We start from the raw sequence: 16573 nt of genomic DNA on the forward strand, positions 1-16573 counted from the left end.
TATTCAAGAATCTGTGTCTCAGCACAGGCCTGGGACCGGGGAAATCCCAAAGTGAAGCTTGTGGAGTGGGAAGCTTTTGGTAGAACAGTGCTGCTTGACTGAGAGAGTTGAGTCACTCTTCCCAGAAGGGTTCAAAAAGAGGTCAGACATGTTAAGCGCAGAGAAAACAGGCTCAGTCTATAACTGAATGACTTTAACCTCTACCATCCCCTTCTAGCCCATCTTCTTTTGACAGTCAACCAACCAAGCAACCAGTCAGCTTTTCAGCATTTGCTTTTTTTTTTTCCCTCCTTTGTTTATACTCCTTTCTAGCTTTTATAATTTGTGTTGGTGTTAAAAGGCTTTGACTGAGATTCTGGCCCGTTTTATTACTGTACCTCCCAGCAAAAGGAGGATCTTTGCTCTGAAAGCTTGCAATTGATAAGAGCAGGCCATGCAGGACTTAAGAGAAAGGGAGGAATCTCTCTTTCGATTGAGGAAGAGCTGAACTGCAGTGAAATCAAGTGATTCATACAAGCTTAGTTGGAAATCAAAGCTGCCCAGCCCTTACCTGGAGCTCTGAACGCAAGATACTCTTGCTGTACTTGCCTGCTTTCCTTTTGTCAGAAGTCTGATGGCAGTGTTGTAAACTTTGCTCAGGGAGCCTTCAGGCGGCCAAAGATCCCCTTTATTAAAATTAATTAAAGACGTTTTAAGTACCCTAGCTGTGCATGGTTTCCTCTGCTGGCAGTCCTGCTGGTCATAATTCTGCCGACTGCCCAATCTTGTACTAATAAAATGTGTTTTCTCTCTGAAGCGTTTAAGAGAGAGTATTTTGACTTTGTTCAGGAGACGTATGAAATACTCCTCTGCTTTACGGTGCTTTCAACCGAAGTCGTGTCCAAGCTCTTAAAAACAACAGGTCCCTGCCTCGTGAATTATTTAAGAACAACTGTTCTACTGAAATAGTAATCACCTGGGAGGACTGCTGGCCCCCGGCATCACCTCCAGGTTTTTTAATGGCGATGTTGTGTAATCAATAGCATCAGCTCAAGGTACGCGGTTAGGCTTAACCGCGGGCTGGTGTTACTCTAGATACAGCCAGAGAAAGCTGGGGAACTTTAACCACTTCATGGCAAGATTTTCTCACGTCAACCGCACGCCACGAACGCACACGGGACCCTCTGCGCCCGCACCGCCGGCGCTGGTGGCTGCGGCCCCTTCCGCCGCGGCGGGCAGGCGCAGGCCGCGGGGCCAGCCCACAGCCCGCCCTGACGCCCTGCCGGGCCGGGCCGGGGTCCGCCCGCAGCAGACGGCGCCCGCGGCGGCCTCCCGCCGCCCGCTGGGGCCGCTGGAGCCCGCGGCCCGGCCCCCCCCAGCCCCCCGCGGCGCTGCAGGCGGGGCCGAGGGCGGGCTCTGCCTCCCCGCAGGCGGGGCGGGGCGGAGCGGGGCCGGGCCGGGCCGGGCCGGGCCGGAGCGGGCGCTCCGCTCCCCGCCAGCAGCCGCAGCCCGGGCCGGGCCGCGGGTGTGTAGGCGGCCCCGCTAGGCCTGCTCGCCGCCGGCCCCGCTCCTCAGGGACCGGCGAGCTGCCTCTGGCGGCGAGCGGGGCCGGGCGGCGGGGCGCTGCCAGCCGGGCCATGCCGTGTCGGGCGCCGCTCCTCTCCCTCCTCCTCTTCCTCCTCCTCGGCTCCCTCCGGGCCTCGGGCGCAGGTGGGTGCGGCGCGGCGCGGGGCTCGCTGCGGTGGTGGCCGGCGGCGCGGGGCTGGAGGCTGCCGCCCGGCCTGCGCCTCTCTGGGCGCCTCCTCGCCAGCGGGCTTCCGGCCCGGGAGGCGGCGGAAGCCTGTGGGGCGAGGGCCCGGGCTGGGGCGGCCCCGGAGGGGGCTGGTGGGGGACAGCGGGGCCGTGCCTCTTAGCCCGTCCCCTGAAGGAGCCCCGGCGGCTGCCGGAGCCGCAGCGGGGAAGGGGGGGGGGAGCGGCAGTGGGGAGAGCGGGGCCGTGGCGGGTTTCGCCCTTCCCTCACCCCGCCCGTGCCATCCCCTCTGAAGGACAAGGCCAGGTTTCTCCTGCCGAACCCCGGGTCGCTGCTCTTTGAAAATCTGCCGTCGTCTGGGTTGCCACCGGCTCGCGTCCCGGCCCGAGGCTGGCTCTGCGGCCAGCTACCGGGCAGCCTGGCCCCAAACCGGCCACGTCTGTCAGAGAGCGGCTGAAACCTGCACGGGTTCAGCGTCGAGGGGGATTGGTACGGCATAAGTCGTTGATGTGGCTGTAGTTTGTGATGTGGCACCCGTTCATCAACTGTGAATTGACAGTGTCGGTAGGATTGGATTTAGACTTCGATGTAAATGCTTTGTCGGGGGAAGGGGAGGTTTGCTCTTCAGGTCGGGTCCGAGCTATAGCTGGTACAATGCTGGCTTCAGTATGTATCCCGGAAAGTGTGGAAGAGCTGCTGTGACATGTCTTGAATGAGGTATGCATACAGCGTGGTCCTTATTCAGGCACTCTGGTACCTCCATGAGTTCAGCATGTCTGCTGTCGCATTTTCTCCCGTTCGTCAAGGCCTGGCTGGCCAGCCTGTGACTGGTGAGTCCCGTGGGGCTCTCCGGCTGTTTGGAGGCAGCTGCCGTTCCAGGCCTGCAGTCCGTGGCTGGACTTAGGAGTCCAAATGCCCCTGGGTTGGTTGAGGCGAGCCGGGGGGACCTGCTGCCGTCAGTGTTGCCCAGTCCCATGCCATCGGCAGCAGTGGGATTTCCCAGGGAGCTGTTCTGGTGTTCAACTTCTACGTAGGGCCTCCTCCCCCTCTGCGCTCTCCCTCTCATAGGCACAGCGTGCTGTGTTTCTTCTGTTGCAAATGGAGATGCTACATGTTAAAATCCGAGCCAAAAGAATAGCCAGCTGTCATCACCCATCCCCACCTGGCCACGCATTTCTGCTATTCACCTTTTGTAGGCTTTGGTGCTTGTCTGACAATATGAGAAGCCAGTTTGGTACACTAAAACAGTAAAAGTCCATCCAAAACCCCCGAGACTTCTTTTTTGCCGTTTAGCAAAATGATGTGGTCTAAGGCTGATGCAGGGGAAGGGATCAGAAATCATTCAGGAGCAGGAATGGAGTCTGTGAAACAGTTGGCTAGGCCAAGCTGAGCTGCTTTCACTCACTGTAACTTGTGGCTTCACACTCTGCTATGTGAAAGCTTTGACTTGTGGCTTGAAGAGTCAGGAAGTCTCTGCATCAGGAAAAAACAATCTGAGCATTGTTTGGCAGATGCTTTAAAAGAACCGGCTCAGCGAGACCACCTTCCAGACAGAAAGGGCAGGGCGTTTCTGCCTTTCCCTGGCTAAGGTAGTTTGTTTTTTTCTAGGATACTTGCATATATATATAGGTGCTTTTTTTCTGAAGTGGGCATTTTGTTACTTTGTACAAACTAATGATCATTATGGAGTTCAGTGTGTGATTTCAGAAATTTAAGTAACTTCCCTTGTCAAGTTGAGATATCTAACCAAAATACGAATGCGTTCCTTCGGTGTGCTACAGAAACAGCTCCTCAGTGCAGTAGTAAGTGCCTTGTGGCACATAGCACCTTGATGATCAACTACAGAGCCATAGATTTGATAATTTTTTCAGTGTTTTTGAAGCTGGTAGGGGAAATGATCTGTTTCTGAATGGTAATGTAAGGCAAAATAATCAGTGTGCAGTCTCGATTGAGGAGAAGATGTACCAGTCCTTGTCCTTCATTGCTTTTTCCTTTTTTCTTTTTGTTGAGAGGGAGAGGAGAGAAGAAGAAAAAAATGCTAGTGCTTGTGTTTCGTTCTGACAGCTTTCTTGAATTTTGTAAAATTAGTTTGTATCGGATGTCTGAGTGCACAGATTACTGATGGTGTGAGATACCTCGCCACATGCCAGACCAGCAGTGAGAGTGCAAGAAAGAATCTGCGTGACTGGAAAGTGAAAACTTGTCTCGAATGAAGAAAAGGTTACTTAGTGGCCTTTAAAATATGTGAGAGATTAATAGTTTAGGTATCATTTCTAACTGTAAGGAATCTCAGACAGGTATGCAATGCTGAATGATCGATCTGTAGCCTAAGGCAATGTGCGTTTACTTAAAAGCACTACTCACTAGTTTCTTAGCCTCAACTTTTAACATACCTAATTAAAACTTCGAGAGCTTAACTAGTTCTTTGGTATTTTGGACTTAGGGTTTAATGCAACTTCGTGAAGATTCATGTTGTCTTTTACCTGTACATGGAGGATGTTAAGAGCCTGGCATAATGTCTCTTCTGAAAGATAGTGCTGTCAGCATCAGTGTGCTGTCTAGTGCTGTGTATCAAAATCAGAGGTAGAAATCAAAAAGAAGAAACTTTTTAACATTATCCCCATATTGCCAAAGAAGGCTGGGGACAGAATTTAGCTTAAGTTGCTTGGTCTTCTGATCTTATTTGTGTAAAAATAAACAAACCATATCTTAGGAGACTGTTGTCTTAAGAACAAAAAATTGAAATCTTACCATGTGGAATATCATATCGTGTCATGTCATGGGTGTCTTTGAGCTTAGGACCTGCTGACCCAGTATGTTTAATGGTGTAAGGGGATCACTACACAGACAAATAAATACAAGTCAAGTGTAGAAGGAAAACCTTTCTGCCTCTTAAGACAGGCAGGTGGTGAACAGCAAGGCTGTGCAGGCTCTGTCCTTGGAGGTTCCAGGACCTGCCTGGAGAGAGTCCTGAGCATCCTGCTCTGATGCCAGAGCTGGCCCTTCTCGGGGCAGGGACTGGAGACCTCCCCAGGGCCCTTCCTTCCAGAGTGACTGCAGTGCTGTGGTTAAAAGTGTGATGCTTTTCTGGTTTTAAGGGCATTTGATAACTGCCTTTTCCTGTCTTCCTCGCCGCAGCTTACTTGTGGTAATCTTAGTCTGTTTCTTTGGGCTATCTCAGTTCCTTACCATTGGTCTTCTTGTCTTTCCGTGGTTTTTGGTTCTCCAGCCTGCTGTTTTGTCCTGTTTGCCAGCTAACGTTTCCCTCCAGCTGCTCCCCTACTTAACTTCTCATCGGGCTTTCTCTACTTCACTCGCCCCTGTTTCCCCAGCCATTAGTTCTCTGCCTTTTGCTTGGCTGCCCGCCCTCCCTCCCTCCGCTGGTTTTTCTACCCCTCCGTGCCCAGCTCGGTGCCTGGCCTTTGGCCATGCTCCAGTCCCAATAGACGGCTTCTTCCTCTGCTCTGCTTGGGCTAGCAGGGAAGTGGTTTATCTCCCGTACTAGAGACACAGCTGTATGCTCTCCGCTGCTGTGTTGCTCGTCTCCTGACAAGCTGCTCGAGAGCGCTCGCAGCCTTTATTCACCCCCAGGAGTTTATAGCATGACTGAATTTGGGTGGACATTCTTCCTAGCAGAAGGCACACCTCTAACAGAGGTTTCTGTCCTCCTCTACATTGTGAAATCGGTTTCAAAATTGGCAAAACTTCAGGCTTGCAAGTGGAATGGTGCCGTATGTGTTTGTGAACGTATGTGTTTAAGTACGAGATGGATTTTTTTTTTTTTTTTTTTTATCTGTTTCCTGGAAAGTTTCGGTGAAGTGACCTCGCTGTTTTCAAACAAGTTAGCAGGAAGAAGGTGTTCTGAGTTGTTAACACAGTAAAATGTGAGATGCAGACAATTGAAATAGATGAGCTTTTGTCATGACAAGTGGCAGTGGACCTTAATTTTATAGCTTCGTGGGGGAGCTGGGTGGGGTTTACTGTTTTGTACTTTCAGTGCTGTGTTCTGTGTGGAAGAAATAAAAGCAGTAAGTTGCAGTTCAGTGCTTTGTGGATAGTAGGGACTTAAATGTACTGCTACTAGTGCACCTAGAAATGGAATGAGGAGGAGGAATGGTTTTGCGTGCAAAGCAGTGAAAATGTAATATATGGTGATGGAGTTTGGAGACCAAAAGTTAGTTACTATATGCTTGAATGCTTTAGTAGTCATTTTTATTCCTCTTCTTACTTTAGAATCTTCTCCCCATTTACCGGCACCAAAGGATGTGATGGTTTATTCCTATAACTTTCGTAGTTCACTGAGGTGGTCTCCTGTTAAAGTGGATAGAGGCTTGGTGTTATATACAGTCCATTTTAAAACGTAAGTAAATAGATCTAAACCCAACCAAACTGATTTTGTTCTAATCCAGTAACACAATGGGTTAAGAAAAAAACCAAACACCTAAAAATTAATAAACAAATGAAAGAATGAGTTGTCTATTACAGATGCTTTTATATATATCTGAAAGCAGTTTCTGAAGACTTGACAGTCTTTCAGCCTGTGATATTTCCACTACACTGAGCAAAGGTTGAAGACCTGAAAAGCACCCAGAAAGGTTGCATAGTTTCCTGAATAATTTTAGCCTTACCGAATTCTCCCTCACTAATTTTAATTTCTCCCCAGATACTGAGGAGATGCAGGTGCTGAAAGGGCTGTGGAGTTAAACCCACATGAAAGTGGTAGTTTTGTAACATATTCTGTTGTTACAAAAATTGTCTAGGTGGGAGGGATTGTATTTTAGCTGGTTGCACTGTTCTGCTGATGCTATATTTGTCCTTTGTTTTGCATTGCAGAGGAGCGTTTAACCAGTGGGATGAGATGAACTGCACCCGTATCACCCAGACTGAATGCAGTTTCCCCTGGTCACTTAAGGAGCGGCGCTGGACTGTTGTTTTGCGTGTGAGGGCTGAGCTAGGGCAAGTGACTTCTGACTGGGTGGAAACAGATCCATTTGTGGCAGAGAGAAACAGTAAGTGCTATTTATGATTTCAGTGTGTCTCTCAAAGGAGATTTCTTTGAAAAAAATGTTTGTTGTCCGTTCTAGGGTTTTTTGACTCTATTATGTACAAAAGTCAAGTGAGAGAATTGTAGGTGTTAGTTAACAAAGACTACAATGTCTCTGTGTGTCACTAGGGATTTGACACTACTTAGTTCCTCTGTAGTAGGGTTAGCAGTGCACTCTTTCAACAGGTATCGAAAGAGGAACAGAGGAGTTTCCTTGGGTGGTTAAGTCTTATAAAAACTACGACATATATTATGTTAAAGAGTTTTCCATTTTCTTGTTTCCCCACTTAGCACTGCCGCATGAACACATACACCCCCCTTGATTTGTGGTAGTCTGAGTACAAACTACCTGTTTCTATTGAACAGATCCCTTTTCTCATAAATATAAAGTGTCCTGACTGCATTGTAGAAGGGTCAAGGCACACTTTAAATCCTGTTAAAGGACAGCAACATGCTTGTTCACACATTTATAAGATCTGCTCTTTGCCTTGCTGTGATTGGTTTCAGGATTAGAAGAAAGTAGATGTTGAGTTTAAAAATACCTCTAAAACGATAACGAAGCAGAGGAATGGATATATTAACTCTTTAGTTCAAGTTCTCCCATACCTTGTGAGGAGCAGTGGTGGTCCATGCTGCAAAGAGTATGATACTTTCCCTGGTGACTTCAGTTCTAAATCTTGGATTTTCTCTAGTGGTAAAGAGTGTGGGGATGAGGAACTACCCAAATCCCTAGCTGAAGATTACAAGTGATGTATCCATAGCTTGTGATGCAGGATTGTTTGGGAGTGGGATCCTCTGGGGGTTAGGAAAGCGCTTGGCTAATGGGAATACAAGACAAAGGAGAGACTTGGTGTGGGAGAGAGAGGTTTGTGTGTCTGTTTCTTGGGGGAGAAAGAGGAACATTATGTGATCATTCTTGTGTGACTGCCCTCAAGATCAGTTCCTAGACAGCAAGACCATGGGCTACTCAGTCAGGCTGTTCTCTTCCTTTAATGTTTGGGTCTATCCCACTTGAGAGGGGAGCTTCGGGAATTTGCGAGGACACACAACAAGGTGTTTGCAGTTGTACAGCAACAGGAAGTAGAAAGAAACTGAAATTTCTCTATCAATATAAAGATCATGGGGGCCAATTTTCTCTAACGTAACAGTGGACAGAGTGGGTCCTGCTGGAATTTTTGAGGTACAATAAGCAATGATTGCATGCAAGGATTGATTTTTACTAATTACCCCACTTTAGTATGCAAGCAGCTGTTAACTACTCTAATATTTGCATGAGTGGGTTTTTTGAGATCCTGGAGTGCTTTACAAATGCTGATAAAGTTAACTGGTGAAAGAAGTCAAGATATGAAGTATAAATGACTAATGACCATATATGATCTGTGATCACACAACTCTCTTGTATTAGGACTGACAGTACTTTATATAATATTTTTCATGACACAAAAGGAACTCATCATCTTTACCCTATAGGACAGATGGAGACATCAAAGCAAGAGGAGGAAACTAGTTATTCCTCTTCCAATGTATTGACCCAAACTGTGTTTTTTAGAGAACATGGAATATGTGGCAGGCTATTTGAAGGGGGAAAAAAAAACCCAAAAAACCCTGTATCACCATTAACTGCATAATAAATGCAGATACATTCTAGTGAATATTTACTGTATTTCCAGGGAAAGTTAACAGGAAACTTTTTTTTTTTTTTAATTACCTAGTTTCACTTATGCTTTCAAGGCTTTTTCCTTAGATTCGTAATGAAGTAGATATCTTAAATGCAGTAAGTAGATGAGAAAATGTTGTATTCCTTTTCTTGAGAAAAAGCTGTCATATTTAGCATGTTTGCTGAGAGTATCTAAGTAAAGCTGAAGACAGTATGATGAGCTGTTCTGCATCCCAGAGGTTCACTGCTCTTTCTGTGTTTATTTTCAGCTACTATAGGGCCCCCTAAAGTGAACAGCGTGACTGAAAGCTCTGACTCGCTTCTCATTAGTGTCACACCCCCTTTTGGATCCGAAGCAGGTGATTTTCTTCAGTATCATGTGTCCTACTGGGAGAACACAACAAGTACTACTAAAAAAGTAAGAATTCTCTCTAATTTATTTTGTTCATAATGCCTCTCTGACTAAGAGATATAAGTTGGTGTCTCTTGGCAGAACAGCAGAAGTGGAGGAAGAAAACTAATGTAATTTTTTTTTCGCTAGCAGTGAAGGTCACCATTTGGTGTCTTGAAAAAAGTTAATTTAGTCTTGGCACAAGTATTGCACGTATTACGAAACTTTCAAAACCATCTTTTTTTCCTTCATATGAAACGGAGGTTAAATCACATTGCAGATCAAGGGAGAGAATCCACAAAGTGTCAAAGGTGGCTTTAAAATTACATTTAGATTCCAAAGTTTGCTTAGGCAGTTTGGAAAACTCTGAAATATCCTTCCTCCTTTCCTGCGCTGGGCTTGTGTGTGCTGGCAGCTTCAGTAACAGGCTGCTTTGGCCTGATGTCGCCTGTTCCTAGGGCAGAGAAAGGCAGAGTTATTAGAAACATGCTGGACACAGCTGGGATAAGCTGTCCCTGTTCATACTGAGACTTAGAGGTGTTGGTCACGTGCGCTTATGCTGCTATCTGGGGCCCTGGTAATTATGTTCTGGACAGGCCAGCATTGCAGGGAGAGATTAAATCACATTTTAAAAAAAAAAAAAAAGAGGAAGAAGATTCAAAACGTCAAGAAGATTCAAACGTCATTCTAAAGTGAAATGTTTAAAAATCAGAAGCAGAAAAAATATATTAAAAAAACCCTTTTGTTTCAAAGACCTTGCTAAATCTGAAACACCTCCACTTCCTTCCTCTCTTGCACCAATGTGTATTTTTCTGACATATGTAAAATACCTTCTTGTTTGAGATTCAGGCAAGAAGTCACTCTTGTATGCTTCTGTAGACTTCACTGAGGCCCTTATCCTAGCCCCTTACAGGTTAAAAATTCCCAAAAGACTATGGTGGCCATGTGGAGACTGGAGGTTTTGCACTGGCCATCAGCTGTTTTCCTCTTCAGTAGAAGGAGCTGAGATGGTGGAAGCTCTTCACTGAACTACACTTCTGCCAGCTTCCTCTGATGGTGGAGACACTTCCCATGGCTTGTTTTTCCCTCCCCCTTCCTGTATTGTGCTCACTGTCACAGTGAGCTGCGTCAAAGCCTCCAGCAGCATATTGTGGATAAAATGAGACCTTGCATCAGTTTTCATGCCTCTGCTGTTCGTGCCCTTACAGATGGTTTTAAATGGTGTAGGTTTAATTTTGCTTAAAAATAATGACCTTTCAAATGCATTCAAGTAGGAAAGTTGAAATATATTTCACTGTTTCTCTTGTTTGGGAAGGCTGAATTATGAAGAATAAAATCTGTGCTTTTTGAATGAGAAACGTAAATATGGGGAGGGGATTTGTGTTGAAGACAGGTCTGGTTTTTACAGTAACACTTTTTTTTTGTGTGTGTCTTTTAAACAGGTGATAAAGACGAGCAGTACACTATTCAAAATCAAAAGTCTAAAGGAATGGACACTTTATTGTTTTGAAATTCAAGTAGAATTGATGACACATTCAGATCTCCACTTATTTGGACTGCAAAGCATCCCAGAGTGTTACAGAACTAAAATTAGTGGTATAAATCTGATTTTTGTTATTTTTTTGTATATAATGGGACGAGTGTAATACACGAGTCTTAGATCGTGTAACTGGTCACTTACATACCTGTATCTGTCAGGAGTGCTAAGAGAGCACCACTTCTAGTAGTTTGCAGTTGTCACTAATGGCAAAATAATATGGAATTTTTCAGTCAGTAATTAAGGGCCTCTGTTGTACTTTTCCCCTCATCCTTTTCCTTCATAAATACTGCTATGGGTGTTACTTTCTAGAAATATGCAAAGAAAGAAAATACAAATACTTGGTCTTTAGAGGAAGTCATTGATGAAGGAGGTGGCGTTACTCTTGCAAATCTTCTCCCTCAGCCACTGCCTCCTGCAGGACAGGAACATCCCTTTCCTCTTCGACCTGCTTCCTTCTGTGCATTTTGAGCTGCATGGTTTTGTATGAGATAAGAGAGAGGGTGAGGGGAGGAGAGAGCATGTGCAAGATAATGGAGTTTGTCCCTCTCTTGAATCTCCCCGTGTGACCACCAACACACAGGCACAACCGATCTTTAGCATGCTACGCTGGAAGATGTGTAGATGAAACCTGCTTACGCAGTTTCTGGAGCCCCAAAGGAGCTGACCTCCTGGGTAGTATTGACCGAGTATTTGATCGCAAGCCCCTGAGCTGTGATGTTGGAGTCTATGATGCTCCTTTGCTGGAGAGGTGCATGTTCTGAAAGAGAAGCCCCTGCCATTAATGGCCCTTGCTGGCAACTTCAGGGTGGAAGGACAGATTGCATTCCCCACCTGCCCCCTGCCCACCAGCAGGGATTCCTCCAGCTCTCCGTTTGCCCTGCTAGTGTGTCAAGTAGCTTGCCTTAGGCTGCGTGATTAAGGGACAGGAGCTCATGGGAGTTGGTGACTTCCACAAGGAATCACAAAACAAGCTACTTCTGAACACAGGTGTTTCAAGTGCATCTATAGTAGGGTTGTGATCTTAGCCTTGGAAATTATACTTTGATTACCAAGTATAGTAAATTTCAGCTTACTGTATATTGTTTTACATTTGATGATGTATAAATATGAACCTGTCATATGTATATGGTTTTTGTTTTTTTCTTTTTCAGAGGCAACCAGAGCTGGATATATTGTACTAATATTTGTGTTGGTGTTACTTTTTGTAAATCTGGTAGCAGTTGGTTTGTTTCTTCTGTGGAGACACCACAAAACAATTAAATATTGGTCTCGGCCACCTTTAGAAATCCCATCACACTTTGAAGAGGTATGTATAGGCATTTTATATTTCTCCCCCTTGCCCCCCTCCCCCTGTAAAAGACAGTGATGATCTTGGAGTGAATATGAACAAAGCTAGTTGTTGCATAACACAAATAGATATAAAAAATTGTTGACTTAGTGTAAACTGTTACTTTTCTCATATGTGATCTCCCACTTTATTCCTCTTTTACTCAACTGAATTATTTTTTTCTCTGCCTTAAGATACAAATGCTGCTATAATCCTGTTATAAAACCTGAGTAAGATTTTTTTGTTCCTTGACTACCCCTTGTCCACCCATTTCTTTGCTTATCTAAGTCACCAGGCCTGAAACAGTTGCTCACTTTAAGCAAAAAGCTTTTGTGTGCTGCAGGACATGTACTTGGGACGTAGGTCTCTGATTAGAAATCAAATATGGAAAAGCAAACACTGATAGTTTTAAGAGCAAGGACTGACGTGAAGACTAAGGGCTACCTAGGGGAATGCTCTTGGGCTTTTTCTTTTTTTCCTGTAGGTTTAGCAATACACAGATGAAAAAGTCATCCTGGGACTTTTTTTCTCCTTGTAGCTCACACATTTCTGTACTAAACGATATTGTTTCAGTCCTGTTCATCTTCTTCTTTTTAGTACTGAAACAGGAAGTAGTCTTTATGTGAAGTTCTTGATTTAAAAATCCTTGTTCAGCATGCATTCTATATTTTTAAAAGCTTGTATTTGTTTGCTGTTCTCTGAGGTGTATTTCTTTGTATATATCTGCATGTCAGAGTAGTCCATTTTACTATAGTAGTTCTGTGATTGTGGAGCTGTTTTTCCAGATTTTTATAGACGTATGGGTGAAGGAACCCAGACTTTCTGCAGACCCCCAAGTAAATAATTTTCTCTCTTCATGCTACCTCAGCTACCGTTTCATGGGGGCTCAGTGGAGACAGCTGTATCACATATCAAGAGAAGTGCATCTCATGTAGGAGAAAAAAAATCCTTGTACAGTATACTAAAATAGTGCAGCATTTCATGCAAAGGACTTACGAGAATAGAGTCTATCATCGTGTTCTGGAGTAATTGTATTAATCTGGAAAATATGCAGCAAAAGTAGATACTCTTGAACAATAGTGAGCCTGGTTTTGGGTAAAACACTGATAAGAAATGAAGGAAAATAAGCATATATGCAGAATTTTGAAAATGTGTATTTCTAACAGGGATCAACCAGCCTGAGGCTTCTCCTCTGTAGAACACTTCCCATGAGTACAGAATACCAATTATTTTAAAAATCTTTTAGATTTTCAGAAAAATTACGTTTCCTTCTTTTATAGAAGGATCTCAGCTTTCAGAGTCTTGAGTTGTAGGGAACAGTTCTACCGCAGAAACACCTTCACAGAGCAAAGTCAAACTGAGGTTCATTTATGTCTTGAATCTGCTAAAGTGGATGTATTTGAGGTTCCCATATGAAACATTTGGTTTTAATACACCTGAAAAAATAATCCTGTTGCCCATTAGCCTTGCTATGATTACAGAGAAAGCGGTGCCTTAACTGAAACTAAGGTTCATTTTGTCCCACAACAGACATGACCTGAGCTGTGGTCCCATCTCAGCCAGATTATGACACCTCCTACAGTACAGAACAAGCTTTTGAGTAAAACGACAAGCTATGTTTTAACAATGTGAAGGTGTCTGTGTTCCGGACATTTTTTTTAATTATTATTTTTTTTTTAATCGGGATAAAAATGTTCAATGGCAGATTTTATTTTTTGGTTCAGTACATGAAATGATGGATGGCTCCAATCCTCCGTGAAATACAAGATCAGCTTAGTGATAAGGAGAGTGTATGGGGGTGGCAGGAGGAACAGAAAGCATTTTCTCTGGCCTACATTTTATGCATTCATTGTAAAGCTGATGACTTAATTTTGGAGGAAAGGGGAGCAGAGGGGAAGTCAAAGCAAAAAGTAACTACAAGAGAAGGATGCCACTAGAGTTTTCTGGTAATGGTAAAAGATGCAGATCCGAGTTGCCTGACACTGCCCAAACCAGAATCTTAGATACTGTTTGTGCCATCAGTGCTTTAGACAAGCTGTCAGTTGCTAGATTCCTGCAGTTGGAGAATATGTCCCCAGCAGTGTAATAAAGAAGTGTTTTCTTCTGTGGTTTGTTCTTAACTAGTAGGAATTTGCTTGAACTGGCATGAAAAGAATGTTGGCCAAAATTTATTTTGAAAAAAACAGGAAATGCAGATGGCTTTAACTCACTTAAATGGATGTTTGCATGATTGATATTCCTGCCCCTCCCCCCCAGAAATAAGATGGGAAACTTTTTCCTTAAAACTAACTTTTTCCTTGTTTGATGTAGTTTCAAGGAAATCCAGAATAGAATATACATTTAGCAGCTCTCACTGTGAATTCTAGTCTGAAGCAACTTGCCTATAGGTGGTGGTACCTGCTCTGTTGCTGTAATTTCTAATACATCTGTTCTGTGGATAGATATCTAAACTGTTGTTTATGCCTTTTCCCAGTATTTGAAGGACCCTAGCATGCCTGTTTTAGAGGTTTTGGACAACTATGCCGAGGATGATCCCCACGATTCCTTATCTGTTGTATTTTGTGGAGAAGGAAGCCAAGCCTGTGGCAGCAGTTTGGATGGTCAAGCTCATTCACACACCATCTCCAGTGACAGTGAAGTAACTTAAGTGGCACCCTAGTGAGGGTGCCTGTACCAAGTCCTTGCAGAGGCTCCTGCCCGTGAGCTCCTGCCCTGTGGCTGCTGGCAGGACAGACGAGCTCTGGGCAAAATGCAGCTGCTGACAATCCTAAGCGAGATGTTGCTTCCTGGGAATAGCATGGACCCTGAGCCTTTGTTTAAATGGCTTCTGCTGTGCTACAACAGCAACTGTGTTCTGCCAAAGAGACTTGAAAGGTGGACTGTGAAAGGGAAATGAACACTAAATTGCCTGAAGAAAGACAGATGGTTATAAAATGGTTATATTAACATCACCATATTTCCCACCCCAAATTGAAATAAAGCTTTGAGAAATAATAGCACTTTATGGTAGGATGTAGTACAACCTGGAATTTTTCAGTAAGTGAATAATTGCACCATGAATTACTTTTATAGTGGCTTTTGTTTTGTTGCCTTATTTGTGAAGTCCGTGTTAGCACTCAACATCTATTATATCCACCCCAGTATGTTTTTCTGAATAATTTTAAGTATGTGTGGTTTTCTATGGCAGCTTCTTCCCTCTGGATAAAAATGGCAGCCTAAAAAGAAATTTTATAGTACTTCACCCTCCTCAGCATGAACCTGTGCAAAGAACTGCTCCAAGAAAGGCCTCCTAATATCTGCCTCCTAACACGTTCATGAGAAGCATTAATCTTCTGCTCCTGCAGTGAGACAATCATTTGTCACAGCAAAACAAACTTTAAAATAATTTTGCTCAGAATTTATATAACATGTATCAGTAATTATTAGACACTAAAATCTCTTGTTGACTATCAGATTAGTCCTGCAAATGAAAAGTTGACTGAGGGTTGTGTTTTGAGTGAGTCTTTTAAAGCAGAAGCAGAAGACTACAAGTTAAGCCTCACATCACAATCCCGTGGGGTCTGGAAGGTGTCTAATAAAGCACAAAGAACAAATGAACCACTTCTGTACTAAAAAGATTGTTTTTATTTGACTTTTTTCCTGGGTTTGATACAAGTTGTTTAAAAAAAAAAAAGAAATATTGTTTTGCTTGTTTATTTGCAAATGACTTGTTCAAGTTACTTAGGTCTGTTAATAACCCTGGTCACTGACAGAGCTGTGGGTTATCTTGAGGTAATGCTGTTCCACCCCTTCCAGGAATACACCGGACTAGCATGAAAAATCAGTAACATTTTTTCCAAAAGCTTAATGAGGTTGTTTCCTCATAAAGTAATCTCACCACTTGTGATTAGGCAGCATGCCAAGACAACATAGTTATCTATCTGAAGACTGACTTAGCCATACTTCCAAGTCTGGTAAGAATTTTCAAGTCAGCCACAAGCTGCATAATACCTGCTTTTTTCATCCATGTTCTTTTTATGTACTGTGCTGTAAACAAATGAACCACCACAGGCTCACAAAAGGAGCAACCTAAATGCATGACAGAGGACATACATAAAGAAGGCAGCAGTTAAAAACATACTCTGTGAATAGTCAGCAATACAGCATACAACTTCCTGAATGAGCTCTACACTAGACTTCTATTAGGGATAGTCGTTACTAAATATTTTTAGTTACATAAATAGGCCAAAGTTAAAAACCTTTTGTTAGGAGTAACTCGAGGGTTATCTTCGCAACTACTAACTGTAGCAGGCCAAGCCATTACCTGAAATGAGCCATCCCTGTCCACCTTGGCCTGCACTGGAACTATCTGTGGTGTAAAAGTGGACCTCAGGCTATCCTGAATGAAGGCTGCATGGTTCTTTTACTACACCTGTTATCAGCTTAGGCTACTGGAAGAGACACATGCTCAAAGCTGTCTCTTTTCTCCTCTTACCAGCTGTGTAGAGAGCATGACTGTTCCAGTTCTCTAAAACAAGAAGGGACAGTCAAGAAGTACTTATAAGAAAGCAAACTTCTAGTAGAAAATGCAGGTAACCTCAGAAAGAGCTCTTGCCCTGCTCTTAAGAAAATTCTTTTAGCCAGGAACTTAAATTAAAGCGCTCTTTAAGAGTTCTTCCAGAGTCAAACACTTAGCTTGTGCTGTTCAACTGTCAGGTGCAAGATACTGTAAATGGGATTAGTTACAGGCCACACTTGTTTCTCACTTAGTAAAAAAGCCAACAAACATTCCAAAGCTCCTAATCAAGAAGCTGACAGACCTGAAAACACAAGCCTTGGTTAAAGGTCAGTACTACTTGAGCTATTGAGTACTACTGTACAATTAATTACCTTTTGAAGTTCACTA

At 43.8% G+C, this 16573-nt stretch overlaps 1 protein-coding gene across 2 annotated transcripts; it reads left to right on the forward strand.

Annotated features, from left to right (window-relative positions):
* The first annotated feature begins 1430 nt into the window (after positions 1 to 1430).
* IFNGR2 (interferon gamma receptor 2) lies at positions 1431 to 15285 on the forward strand. Of its 2 annotated transcripts, none has more exons than XM_030020351.2 (7): positions 1431 to 1689; positions 5963 to 6089; positions 6563 to 6738; positions 8700 to 8848; positions 10264 to 10417; positions 11513 to 11667; positions 14162 to 15285. In XM_030020351.2, the coding sequence occupies exons 1-7, from the start codon at positions 1617 to 1619 to the stop codon at positions 14333 to 14335; spliced, it is 1008 nt and encodes a 335-aa protein (XP_029876211.1). In that variant the 5' UTR covers positions 1431 to 1616; the 3' UTR covers positions 14336 to 15285. The 2 variants fall into 2 exon arrangements, with proteins under 2 accessions (XP_029876211.1, XP_029876212.1); XM_030020352.2 differs by lacking the exon at positions 1431 to 1689 and adding an exon at positions 2172 to 2293.
* Positions 15286 to 16573: the final 1288 nt, after the last annotated feature.

Source organism: Aquila chrysaetos, chromosome 7 (genome assembly GCF_900496995.4).
Source record: "Aquila chrysaetos chrysaetos chromosome 7, bAquChr1.4, whole genome shotgun sequence".
Classification (NCBI taxonomy): Eukaryota; Metazoa; Chordata; class Aves; order Accipitriformes; family Accipitridae; genus Aquila; species Aquila chrysaetos.

Coding starts and splice junctions, on each gene's coding strand:
- IFNGR2 (XM_030020351.2), top strand. CDS start 1,617: ATGCCGTGTCGGGCGCCGCTCCTCTCCCTCCTCCTCTTCCTCCTCCTC. Junction 1,690..5,962: donor CCTCCGGGCCTCGGGCGCAG/GTGGGTGCGGCG, acceptor TTCTTACTTTAG/AATCTTCTCCCCATTTACCG. Junction 8,849..10,263: donor CAACAAGTACTACTAAAAAA/GTAAGAATTCTC, acceptor TCTTTTAAACAG/GTGATAAAGACGAGCAGTAC.